The sequence below is a fragment of the Sus scrofa genome, chromosome 13, assembly GCF_000003025.6.
Source record: "Sus scrofa isolate TJ Tabasco breed Duroc chromosome 13, Sscrofa11.1, whole genome shotgun sequence".
In the NCBI taxonomy this organism is placed as follows: Eukaryota; Metazoa; Chordata; class Mammalia; order Artiodactyla; family Suidae; genus Sus; species Sus scrofa.
This window is the reverse complement of record NC_010455.5, coordinates 139,364,263-139,378,334: the sequence shown is the minus strand read 5'-3', so window position 1 is coordinate 139,378,334 and position 14,072 is coordinate 139,364,263. Positions and strand designations below refer to the sequence as shown.

The window sequence follows — 14,072 nt, the reverse complement described above, 5'->3', positions numbered from 1 at the left end:
AGTGCCTACAGCAATTTATGTTCTAACAGTGCACAAAGGTTCCGTTTTCTCTACATCCTTGCTGACACATTTTTCTTTGTCTTTCTGATATAGCCATTTTAACAGGTATGAGGTGGTATCTTAGTGTGGTTTCGATTTGTATTTCCCTGATGATTAGTGATGCCGAGTATATTTTCATGTACCTCTTGGGCATCTGTATATCTTCTTTGGAAAAAATGAATATTTGGGTCCTCTAACAATTTTTTAATTGAATTGTTTTTTGCTGTTGACTTGTATGAGTTCTTACATATTTTGGATATTAGTCCCTTATCAGACATGATTTGTAAATATTTTCTCCCATTCGATAGGTTGGTTTTTCATTTTGTTGGCAGTTTCCTTTGTTGTATAGGAGCTTTTTAGTTTGAAGTAATGGCACTTGGTTTTTGTGTCTGTTTTTTCCTTTTGGTGTCAAGTCCAAAATATCATTGACATGAATGATTTCAAGGACCTTACTGCTTATGTTTTCTTCAAGGAGTTTTATGGTTTCAGGCCTCTTGTTCAAGCCCTTAATCCATTTTGAGTTAATTTTTGTATACAGTATAAGATGGTCATCCAGCATCATTCTTTTACATGTGGCTGTCCAGTTTTCTCAGCATCATATGTTGAAGAGACTGTCTTTTCCCCATTGGCATTACTCACAGTGAAAAAATCACATCCTCCTCCCTACTCCATGAGTTCACAAGACTGACTGGGGAACTGACCTTCCACACTCGTCTCACTCTCAGCCTGCAGAGGGCATGTGTCAGCTCCCCCTGCAAGTGGTCTTTAAGGGCATAAACAGGTTGCTAATCACCTATTCCCTGCCTGGAAGACATAGGTATCATTTTATTCCACTGCTAGTTTGTATCAGTGCAATTAAGCAAGATGCTCATCTTCCATCTTGAGACCAGTGGAGCAAGTGACATCAATTCAATTGCAATGGAGTGGTATTAGTAAGTCTAAATTAGCAGTTGATCTTCCACCCTCTTAACAGCATAAGGAAGAGTTGTTTGAGTTGTTTTAATTCTCCCACTAAGGTAGCATCAGTGGAATCCTGTGGCAACAACATTTGATGAGGTAGTACAAGGTGGGGCTAGGCATCAATAAGCTCTATTCACTTTTTTTTTTTTTTTTGTCTTTTTGCTATTTCTTTGGGCCGCTCCCGCGGCATATGGAGGTTCCCAGGCTAGGGGTCTAATCGGAGCTGTAGCTGCCAGCCTACGCCAGAGCCACAGCAACGGGAGATCTGAACCGCGTCTGCGACCCACACCACAGCTCACGGCAACGCTGGATTGTTAACCCGCTGAGCAAGGGCAGGGATCGAACCCGCAACCTCATGGTTCCTAGTCGGATTTGTTAACCACTGTGCCACGATGGGAACTCCTCTATTCACATTTTCCTAGCACTCCAAGTCAGCAAGGTGGTCATTTGGAAACAGAATCCTCACATCAGCTGACACTGATGAAAGAAACTAAAACACAACTAAATGGAAAGATACTGTGCTTATGGGTGGAAGAGTTAATATTGTTAAAATATCCACACTACCCAAAGAAATCTACAGATTCAATACAATACCTATTAAAATACCTTAATGCCAAAATTTGTTTTTAACCTACCATGTTTACAGTCCTTTGGGAGAACATACTTTTTTTTTGGATTTTTTAAATTTTTTTTTTAATTTTTTGCCTGTGCTTGTCGAAGGTCATGGGTTGGAGACTTCTGCTCTGTCCAGGATATATGGTACATAATCAGGAAACCCAAGGAGCTCACTACTGTATTATTCCTAAAAGTCCTGAGATGCCTAGGCATGCCTCCCTTTTTCTACTTCACAGTTTCCTTATGCTTTTTTATAATTTTATTTTGAGGGTTTTTGTTTTTAGTTGTGAGAGATAGAAACTGGAAGGAATGGGACGCTTCCATCTTAGGAGAATTTTAATTATCCATATCCAAATTTTAACATATTGTGTGTTCCTTCCATTCAACTTAAAATATTTTCTCAATTCTGCTTAGTTTCTTTTCTTTACTTATGAGTCATTTATAAGTGTTTTATTTACTTTCCCAATATTAGAGATTTTTCTAGAGATCTTTCTGTTATTATCTCTAATTTAATTCCAGTTTGGTCAGAGAATATACTTTATATAATCTGAATCCTTTTAAATTGATTGAAGCTTATTTTATGGCTCTGTCTGTGATCTATCATGTTAAATGTTAAAGGTACATTTGAAATAAATGTTTATTCTGCTGTTGTTGGGTGGATTTATCTGTAAATGTCACTTAGGTAAAATTGACTATTGTGTTATTCAAATCTATATTTGCACTGGTTTTTTATTTACTTCTATCTGTTACTGAGAGAGTGGTATTGAAATCTCCCACCATAGCGTTAGACTGATCTATTTATTCTCGCAGTTATATCAGTTTTGTTTTGTTTCATGTATTTTGAAGCTCTGTTATTAGCTGCATAAACATTTAGGAGTGTAAAGTTCTTTTGATGAGTTGATTCTTTTAACAGCATGAAGTTATCCTCTTTGCCTCTGGTAACATCCCTTTATCTGAAATTTACTACATCTGGTATGGATATAATCACTAAAGTGTTCTTTTGAGTAGTCTTACTGTGGTACATCCTTTTCCATTTCTTTTATTTTAACCTATTTTGTCTTCATATTTAGTGTGTTCTTGTAGGCAGCATACAGTTGCGTTTTGCTTTTTTTGCCTGATTTGACAGTCTCTGCCCTTTATAATTCTTGATTCATTTTTATATAAAAAAGATTCATGTTTTAACATAAAACTTATTTTGGAGAGATTATTTTTTTTGTTAGAATACACTAATCGATTTAAATTTCATCTCTAAATATAATCATACAGTACATTTGACGTTTTCTTTTAATATACAGTTCTACAAATTAAATACAGGTATACCTTATTTTATTTCACTTTGCAGATACTCATTTTTAATAAATTGAAGGTGTGGGGCAATCCTCTGTCATCAAGTATATCAGCACCATTTTTCCAACAGCATTTCCTTGGTGATTAGTGATTTTGAGCATCTTTTCATGTAATTTTTGGCCTTTTTATAACTTCTTTGGAAAAATATCTATTCAGATCCTTTGCCTTTTTTTTTTTTTTTTTGTCTTTTTAGGGCAGCACCCATGGCATATGGAGGTTCTCAGGCTAAGGGCTGAATCAGAGCTGTAGCTGCCAGCCTACACCTCAGTCATAGCAACGTGGGGTCCGAGCTGCATCTGCAACCTACACCACAGCTCACAGCAACACCAGATCCTTAACCCACTGAGTAACACCAGGGATTGAACCTGTGTCCTCATGGATGCCAGCCGGACTCATTTCCTCTGAGCCATGATGGGAACTCCTGCCTTTTCTTTCTTTTCTTTTCTTTCTTTTTCTTTTTTCTTTTGCTATTTTGTGTGAATTTTTTTGTATGTGAACTTATTACCTGATATATGGTTTGTAAATATTGTCTCCCTCTCTGTAGGCTGCTTCTTTAGTCTGTTGATTTTTTTCTGTTGCTATACAGAAGCTTTTTAGTTTGACATAGTTCTACTTTATTTTTCCTTTTGTTGGTTGTGCCTTTAGTACTATTTATTGAAGATACTAGCCTTTCTTAATTGTGAATTTTAGGCTCTCTTGTCAATATTAGTTGACTGTATGTATGTGGATTATTTCTAGGCCCTTAATTCTGTTACATTGGTCTCTGTGTCTGTTTCTATATCTGAAGCATACTGTTTTGGTTACTATAGCTTTAAAATACACTTTTAAATTAAGAAATGTGATGCCTCCAGCTTTGTTCTTCTTTCTCAGGATTGCTTTGGCTACTTGGGATCTTTTGTGGTGCTATACAGATTTTAGGATTTTTTTTTCTACTTTATGTGAAAAATATCTCTTAAATTTTGATAGGGGTTGCAATGAAACTCTACATAGTTTTGGATAGTATAGACATCTTAATGATATTAATTCATCCAATCCATGAACATAAGATATGTTTCCACTCGTTTGTGTCTTCTTTAATTTCTTTCATTAATACCTTACAGTTTTTAATGTATAGATTTTTCACCTTCTTGCTTAAGTTAATTACTAAGTATTTTATTGTTTTTGTTGTTATTATAAATGGGATTATAGTCTTTATTTCTTTTTCTGATATTTTATTTGTATAGAAATTCAACTGACTTTTGTACATTGATTTTGTATCCTGAAACTTTACCGAATTCATTTGATATTCTCATGATTTTAGGTGGTATCTTTAGTGTTTTCTATATATAATATCAAATCATATACAAACAGAGACAATTTTACTTATTCCTTATTTAAATGCCCTTTATTTCTTTCTCTTACCTAGCTGCTCTTTCTAGGACTTCTAGTCTTAGTTGAATGGAATGACTGGAGTGGGCACTGTTGTTTTGTTCTTAATTTTAGAAAAAAGTTTTCAACTTTTCACCATTAAGTATGATTTTAGGTGTTGGTTTGTCATATATGGCCTTTATTATTTTAAGGTCTGTTCCTTCTATGCTCAAATGTTGAGGGCTTTTATCATGAAGGAATACAGAATTTTGTTGAATGCTTTTTCTGCATCTCCTAGAGAATCACATGATTTTTCCTTTATTTGTTAATGGTTTGTGTATGTTCGGCCATTTTGGCACCCAAGGGTTAATCCTACTTAATCATTGTGTCTGATTAGTTTATTGTGCTGTTGCATTCAGTCTGCTAGAATACTGTTGAGAATTTTTGCATCTGTGTTTTTCATGTATTATTCTATAGTTTTCTTTTCTTGTACTGCTTATCTGGCTTTAATATTAGGGTAATGCCTAATACCAAACTGAATTTGAGAGTGGTTGCTTCCTCTTCAATTTTTAGAAGATTTGAGAATTTTTGACATTAATTCTTTAGATGTTTGGTGGAATTAACAAATGAAACTATCTGGTCCTGGGTTTTTCTTTGCTGGGAGGTTTTTACTTATTGCTTCAATCTTTTTGGTAGTCATTAATCTATTAAAATTTTCTGATTTTGATGATTCATTCTGGGTATATTTTACATTTCTGGAAATCTATTCATTTCTTTTAACTTATCCATTTTTTTTTTTATATAGCCTCTTATGAGTCTTTGTATTTCTGTGGGGACCAGTGTAAAGGCTGTAATTTATACATGTGAGTAATTTATACTGTAATTTATACATTTGAGTCTTTTCTCTTTTTCCTTGGTTAATGTAGCTAATAAAGGTCCATCAATTTTGTTTATCCTTTCAAAGAACCATATTTTTGTTACATTGATTCCCCCCCCATTTTCTTACTTGTGTCTATTTATTTCCATCCTGATCTTTGTTACTTACTTTCTTTTGCTAACTTTGGGCTTGTTTATTCACCTTTGTCTAATTCCTTGAGGTCAAAATTTAGGTTATTTATTTGAGATCTTTCTTATCGGCTTTCTTTAAAAATTTTTTAAATTATAGTTGGTTTACAATGTTCTGTCAGTTTCTGCTGTACATCAAAATGACCCAGTCATACACACACACACACACACACACACACACACACATTCTTTTCCTCACATTATCCTCCATCATGTTCCATCACAAGTGATTAGATATAATTCCCCATGTTATACAGCAGAATCTCATTGCTTATCCATTCCAAATGCAGTAGTTTGCATGTACTTACTCCAAGGTCCCAGTGCCTCCTACTCCCTCCCCCTCCCTCTTGGCAACCATAAATCTGTCTCCATGTTCATGAGTTTGTTTCTTTTCTTGATAGAGTCATTTGTGCCATACATTATATTCCAGATATAAGTGATATCATGTGGTATTTGTTGTTCTCTTTCTGACTTACTTCACTTACTATGAGAATCTCTAGTTGCATCCATGTTGCTGCAAATGGCTAAGCAGTGTTTTCTATGGCTAAGTTCTTTTTGTTCTTTTCTATGGCTAAGTAGTATTTTCTGTGGCTAAGTATGTGTATATACACCGTATCTTCTTAATCCATTCATCTGTCAATGAACATTTAGGTTGTTTCCATGTCTTGGCTATTGTTAATAGTGCTTATATGAACATAGGGGTGCATGTATCTTTTTGAATGGAAGTTTTGTCTGGATATATTTATTCAAAGTGGGATTTCTGGGTCATATGGTATTGCCATATTTAGTTTTCTGAGGAACCGCTATGCTGTTTTCCATAGCGTTTGTACCAATTTACTTTCCCAAGAACAGTGAAGGAGGGTTCCCTTTGGTATCCTTTTCTTCACAACTTCTCCAAAAATTATTTGTTAGCTTATTAATGATGGACATTCTGACTCATGTGAGGTAGTATGTCAATGTAGTTTTGATTTGTATTTCTCTGATAATTAGTGATGTTGAACATTTTTTTCATGTGCCTGTAGGCCATCTGTGTTATTCTTTGGATAAATGTCTATTTGGGTCTTCTCCCCATTTTTTCAAATAGGTTGTTGATTTTTTTGCTGTTGAGTTGTTTGAGTTGTTTGTATATTTTGGAGATTAAACCCTTGTCGGCTGCATCGTTTGAAACTATTTTCTCCCATTCCATAGGTTGTCTTTTTGTTTTTTGTTTTTTTTTTTTTTCATGGTTTCCTTTGCTGTACAATGCTTTTAAGTTTGATTATGTACCACTGGTTTATTTTTGTTTTTATTTCTATTGCTTTGGGAGAGTGACCTAAGAAAACATTTGTACAGTTGATGTCAGAGAATGTTTTGCCTATGTTCTCTTCTAGGAGTTTGATGGCGTCTTGTCTTAGGTTTAATTCTTTAAGCCGTTGTGAGTTTATTTTTGTGCATGGTGTGAGGGTGTGTTCCAGTTTCATTGATTTACATGTGGCCGTCCAGTTTTCCCAGCACCACTTGCTGAACAGACTATCTTTTCCCTATGTTATATTCTTGCCTCTTTTGTCGAAGATTGACCATAGGTGTCTGTGTTTATTTCTGGGTTCTCTATTCTGTTCCATTGGTCGGTCTGTCTGTTTTGGTACCAGTTTCACACTCTCTTGATTACTGTAGCTTTGTAATATAGCCTGAAATCTGGGAGAATTATGTTCCTCAGGATTGCTTTGGCAACTCTAGGTCCTTTATGGTTCCATATAAATTTTGAGGTTGCTTGTCTTAGTCCTATGGAAAATATCATGGGTAATTTGGTAGGGATCTCACTGAATCTGTAGATTGTTTTGGACAGTATGGCCATTTTCATGATATTAATTCGTCCAGTCCAGGAGCATGGAATATCTTTCTATTTCTTTGAGTCCTGTTTAATTTCCTTGATTAATGCTTTATAGTTTTCAGCATATAAGTCTTTCACCTCCTTGGTTAGGTTTATTCCTAGGTATTTAATTTGTGGGAGGTATGATTTTAAAAGATACTGAATTTTTTTTTTTTTTTGGTCTTCTGTCTTTTTCAGGGCCACACCCACAGCATATGGAGGTTTCCAGCCTAGGGGTCTAATTGGAGCTGTAGCTGCCGGCCTACACCATAGCCATAGCAATGTGGAATCCGAGCTGCATCTGTGACCTACACCACAGCTTACAGCAATGCCAAATCCTCAACCCAGTGAGCGAGGCCAGGGATTGAACCTGCAATCTCGTGGTTCCTAGTCAGATTCAATAACCACTGGGCCACGACGGGAACTCTGCAACTGATTTCTGAATGTTAATCTTGTATCCTGTGACACTGCTAAATTCATTGATCAGCTTGAATAGTTTTTGCGTGGAGGCCTTAGGGTTTTCTATATGTAGTATTATGTCATCTGCATACAGTGACAGTTTTGCCTCTTCTCTTCTAATTTGGGTATCTTTTATTTCTTTTGTTTGTCTGATTGCTGTGGCTAGGACATCCAAAACTATGTTGAATAAAAGTGGTGAGAGTGGACATCCTTGACTTGTTCCAGGTTTTAGCAGGAAGGCTTTCAGCTTTTCTACTTGGTTATTACCTTGGCTGTGAGTTTGTCATACATGGCTTTTATTATTATGTTAAGGTATGTTCCCTGTATACCCACTTCGGTAAGAATTTTTATCATGAATGGATGTTAGATTTTGTCAAATGCTTTTTCTGCATCTATTGAGATAATAATGTAGTTTTTGACTTTTCTCTTGCTAATGTGGTGTATGACGTTGATTGATTTGAATATGTTGAACTATCCTTGTGCACCTGGGATGAATCTCACTTGGTCGTGGTGTATGATCTTTTTTATATGTCGCTGGATTCAGTTGGCAAAAATTTTGTTGATAAGCTTCACGTCTATATTTATTAAAGATACTGGCCTAACATTCATTTTCTTATCTGGTAGTATCTTTGTTTGGTTTTGGTATTAGGGTAATGGTGGCTCCATACATGCCTTTGGAAGTGTTTTCTTCTTCAGCCTTTTGGGAAAGTTTAAGAAGGATGGGTATAAGTTTTTCTTTGTATGTTTGGTACAATTCAACTTTGAAGCCATCTGGTCCTGGACTTTAGTTTGTAGGGAATATTTTTATTACATATTCAATTTCATTTCTAGTGATCAGTCTGTGCAGTTGGTCTGTTTCTTCTTGATTCAGTTTTGGAGTGCTGTATGTCTCTAGAAAGTTGTCCATTTGTTTTAGATTGTCAGATTTTTTGACTAATAATTGTTCATACTATTCTCTTACTTTAAAATTTTTTTTTGTATTTTGCAGTATCCATTGAGATTTTTCCTTTTTCATTTAATTTTTTTTGTGTGTTCTTTCTCTCTTCTTCTTGATGAGTCTGCTCAGAGGGTTGTCAATTTTGTTTATCCTTTCAAAGAACCACCTCTTGGTTTTACTGATTTTTTTCCTATTGTTTTTTGAATCTTTATTTTATTTTATTTTATTTTAATTTATTTTTTTGTCTTTTGTCTTTTTTAGGGCCACACCCACAGCATATGGAGGTTCCCAGGCTAGGGGTCTAATTGAAGGTGTAGCTGCCAGCCTACTCCATAGCCACTGCAACGCCAGATCCAAGCCGAGTCTGCAACCTACACCACAGCTCATGGCAATGCTGGATTCTTAACCCACTGAGTGAGGCCAGGGGTCGAACCTGCAACCTCATGTTCCTAGTCAGATTCATTACTGCTGTGCCACAATGGCAACTCCCTGCATCTTTATTTTATTGATTTCCTCTCTGATTTTATAATTTCCTTCCTTCTGATGACTTTAGGTTTTTTCTTCTTTTTCTAATTCTTTTAGGTTGTGGGTTGTTGATATGAAATTTTTCTTCTTTTTTGAGGAATACTTGTATAGCTATGAACTTCCCTCTAAGAATTTCTTTTGTGGCATCCCATAGATTTTGAATGGTTGTATTTTCATTATCATTTGTCTTGAGGTATTTTTTAAATTTCCCTCTTTATTTCCTCACTGACCCACTGGTTTTTTAGTATCATTTTTTTAGTCTCCGTGTAGTCAGTTTTTTTTCTCATTTTTTCCCCCTTTGATTGATTTCTAATTTCATAACTGTGATCAGTGAAGATACTTGAAATAATTTCTATACTCTTGAATTTCGTGAGGTTAGGTTTGTGCCCCAGTATGTAGTCAATCCTTGAGAATGTTACATGTGTACTTGAAAAGGATGTATATTCTGTTTTTTTTTTTTTTTTGGATATACTGTCCTGAAAATATCAATTAAGTTTAACTTTTCTATTGTGTCATTTAGGATCTCTGTTGCCTTATTGATTTTCTGTCTAGGGGATCTTTCCATTGATGTGAGTGGGGTGTTATAGTCTCCTACTATGATTGTATTCCCATCAATTTCTCCTTTTATGTCTGATAGCATTTGTTGTATGTATCTAGGTGCTTCTTTATTAGGGGCATATATATTGATGATTATTAATACCTCTTCCTGAATTGATCCTTTTATCATAAAGTAGTGTCCTCTTTTGTCATTCTTTATGTACTGTCTTAAAGTCTATTTCGCCTGATATGAGTATTTCCACTCCTGCTTTCCTTTCTTTGCCATTCACATGAAATATCTTTTTCAGTCCCCTCACTTTCAATTTATAGGTGTCCTTTGCCCTAAGGTGAGTCTACTGTAGATAGTATATTGTAGTCTCTTGCTTTTTTATCCAATCTGCCACTCTGTGTCTTTACTAGAGCATTCAGTCCAATGACATTTAAGGTGATTATTGGTAAATATGTATTTATTGACATTTTAAACCTTGTTTTCCAGTTGATTCTATGTTTCTGCTTTGTTCTTTTCTTTTTTGGGATATATGTTCTCCTTTTATTTTATGTTTGTATCCTCTTTAGTTTTTGTGAATGTGTTGTTTAATTTTGATTGGTGATTGCCCTGTTTTTCAAGTATGTTAACCCCTTCCTGTATCTGCTTGCTTTAGCCTGATAGTCATATACGATATATTATATATATGATATATCATATAGTCATATAGGCACATTCTAGAACAAAAGCCTAGATTTTCTTATTTTTCTTTCCCACATTTTATGATTTCGATATCCTTTTTTAACATTTTCATGGTTGTCCTTTTAATGTCCCTTTTGTTTACTGTCGCTTTTACAAAAGGTTTTGGTTTTTCCTATTAGATCTGTATACTGGTTTATTTAAGTGATTGCTTTCCAATTATGATTTCCTCCATCCTCTTTCTTCCTACTTTTTCATTTAGAGGAACCCTTTCAGCATCTCTTTTAGAATGGGTTTAGTATGCTGTATACTTTTAGTTTTTGTTTGCCAATGTTTTTGCCCACTTAGTAGGTTGTCTTTTCATTTTGCTGATGATTCCCTTTGCTATGCAAAAGCTTTTAAGTTTAGTTAGGTCTCCTTTGTTATTTTTGCTTTTTTTTTTTTTTTTAACTTTGCCTGAGGAGATTGATCCAAAAAGTATTGCTCTGACTTATGTCAAAGAGTGTTTGGCCTGTCTTTTACACTAGGAATTTTATGGTTTCTGGTCATATATTTAGATATACCATACATTTTGTATTTATTTTTGTATGTGGTGTGAGAAGATGTTCTGATTTAATTCTGTTACATGTACCTGTACATGTAATGCCATTTGCAGCAATGTGGATAGAACTAGAGACTCATATTGAGTTAAGTAAGTCAGAAAGAGAAAGACAAATACCATGTGATATCACTTATATCTGGAATCTTATATAGGGCAGAAATAAATCTTTCCAACTCTCGAACTTGAAGATTGGACTTGTGGTTGCCACAGGATGAGGAAGAGGGAGTGGGATGGACTGGGAGTTTGGGTTTAATTGAGGCAAACTGTTACATTTAGAATGGATAAGCAACGCAATCCTGCTGTATTGCACAGGGAACTATATCTAGTTACTTGTGAAAAAACATGATGGAGGATATGTTTGACTGGATCACTTTGCTGTACAATAGAAATTGACAGAACACTGTAAATCAAATACAGTGGAAAAAATAAAAATCGTTAAAAAAGAAAAACATTTTCAACACTTTTCTCTCTCTTCTTTTTCCTGTGCCCCTGTAATGCAAATGTTTATATGCTTGATGCTGACTAAGAGATCCCTTAAACTGTTCTCATCTTTTAAAATTTATTTATTTATTTATTTATTTGCTCTTATGTTTGGGTGATATACATTATTTTGTTTTGCAAATTGCTTATGCATGCTTCTGAATCACCTAGTCTGCTGATAACTTCAAGTGTGTTTTTCATTTTAGTCATTGTATTCTTTTTCTCTCACTGGTTCTTTTTTGTATTTTCTAGTTCCTTGTTAAAAAATTCTATGTTCATCTACTCTTCCACCAAGTTCAGTTAACATTCTTATTACTAATGCTTTGAACCCTTTATCTGGAAAATTATGTATCTCTGTTTCATTAGTTGTTTATTCAGGGGTTTGTTTCTTGCTCTTTTGCTTGAAATATTTTTTTTCATCTTCTTGTTTTGCTTACCATTCTTTATGACATTGTTAGGAGAACTAATCTGAAGTAGAGCACAGGTCACATCGTACCTTGGGATGTGCTATATAGCTTTACATTGGTATGCTATGTACTTATGGAAGCAAATACCTCTTCTAGTCTTCAAAGACTGGTTTCAGAAGATAAAGACGTTCTGTGTGTTTCTTGAGCTGTAGGATTACTTACATAATTGCAGTTGTGCTGCATTGGAGCCAGTTATAAGGCTTTTGCTGGATCTGCATTGGGGTCTGTGGTTGGTGAGCTTGTTATGGGATATTGGGCTGCTGTGGATCCCTTTTTGTCCCTGGGTGGATGTGACTGCCTGCAGTACCTTGTTCAGAGGGTGGCACTGGGACAAGGCTCTACTTTAGGTCTTTAGAGTATGAGACTATTACCAGAAAAATGGTGTGTAGTGGCTCCTGCCAGATCTTGAGTGCACCACTGCTTGGTCCCTGGATGAGCAGAACTGGACTAGTGTTTTTAAGTGTGCCTCAGTTCTGTTTCACATTCCACAGCCAAGATTTGCTCTGTAGTCGTGGATGAGCATGTCTCCCTCCAGGTAACTGTATGGGCTGGATTGGTCCCTGAATGTGACCAGAGGGCTGGGATTGAGTACAGCATCATTTCAAAATGTCTGGGGGTGCAGACAGGAGTGTATTCTGCTGGGTACCTGTGAAAGCAGAGCTGTTCACAGACTATAGTTGGAAGGGATTGGGACTCAGTGTAAGGCCCTTGCAGATCTCAAGGGTTGCAGCCAGGACTGTTTTCCCTTGGGACCCTGGACCCTCAGGACTGCTGGCCAATTATAGCTCTCAGGGAGTTGAGGCCATTTTCAGGGCACTTGCAGGATCTCTGGAAGTATAGATAGGAGAGTCTCTTACTGGGATCCTGGACTCTAAGGACTGCTGTAGACTATAGCTATGAGGAAGCTAGAGTCACTTATTGAGCTTTTTCATGCTCCCCAGGGGTCATAAACTAGAGTATCTCTGACCTGGTCTTTGTGCCAGCGGAAATACTAACATACTGTGGTAGTGAGTGGAGTTGAGCTGAGTATAGGCCCCGTTTAGGATTTTAGGAGACACAGACAAGGGTGTTTCCTATAGCTTTTCTGTGCAAGGGGTATTTTTCCTTGACTGTGGCTGGGACTTGCTGGAGCCTAGTTACAGGGCTATTTCTTAATCTTCAGTCTGATCAACTGTACTTTGCCCCCAGGGTCACATCTCCAAGAGCTACCACACTGCAGTTGAATGGAGCTCAAGCTCATTCAAAGGCCACTTCCTGATCCTCAGCCAGGACAAAACCTTTATGCCCATTTCCTGATACATGAGTATGATATATCAGTATGAGTATGATGTATGAGTGTGACTTATTTTGTTTCCTTGGCATATGGTATATGCTGGTGATAGACTCAAACCTAAGTGAGATTGTAGCTAAGTTCTCAGGGTACAGCACTATTTCTGTTTTTATAGCTGAGACCACAGTCAGCGAGTTAGCTGCTTAAGTGCAAGCTTGTCCCCTTAAAATGGCTCTCTTCATTCTTGGACTGCACCGGAGTTTTACAATTTCCATCCTGGATCCTGAAAACTCTTATGAAGGCACTTTTGTCTGTTCATGTAGATGCAAACTTATTGTTGTGGGAGAGGGGTTACATGCAAGGGACATTTTATTCAGCCATTTTGCTGACATCCAATGTTATGTAATGTAATTCCATCAACTAAAACTAAGATTTTTCAACTCTTTATTTACAAAAATAAAGATAATTAGTAAGTGAAACGTAAGTTGCTAAGTTAGTTTTTTCTTTACACATTAATATTGATGCTAAGTAAAATGTTAGAATCCTTGACTTTTGTCATATTAGACTTGGGAGACCTGGTGTTGATTGTTATTGTCAACATGAAAGTGGTGCAGCTGTTCTGCAGCTTCAATTCTTGATCAATGAGGTAAGGATTTTCTTGGCTATTTATATTTCTCTTACACACATTGTGTAATATTTTTATATTATTTTTCTAAATGCTTAAAGATGTAATATACATATGCATTATTATTAATGGTCATATTTTACATAAAAACCACACTCCTATATTTGACAGTTATTTAAATTTTAAAGGAAAAAGTTGTATGTACCAGAAGATCCTGATATTGTGATTGCGTAGCATAAAAGGTTTTTTTCCCTTCTAAAAGAT

General features: G+C 35.8%; 1 protein-coding gene across 18 annotated transcripts in view; it reads left to right on the top strand.

The window, feature by feature from the left end:
* The window catches only part of STXBP5L (syntaxin binding protein 5 like), a 374,297-nt gene that overhangs the window by 112,893 nt on the left and 247,332 nt on the right, over positions 1-14,072 (top strand). For all 18 annotated transcript variants that reach the window (XM_021070284.1, XM_021070287.1, XM_021070297.1 and 15 more), the window contains one exon: positions 13,748-13,829. In XM_021070284.1, coding sequence (XP_020925943.1) covers positions 13,748-13,829 — 82 coding nt within the window. The remainder of the gene's footprint in view (positions 1-13,747; positions 13,830-14,072) is intronic.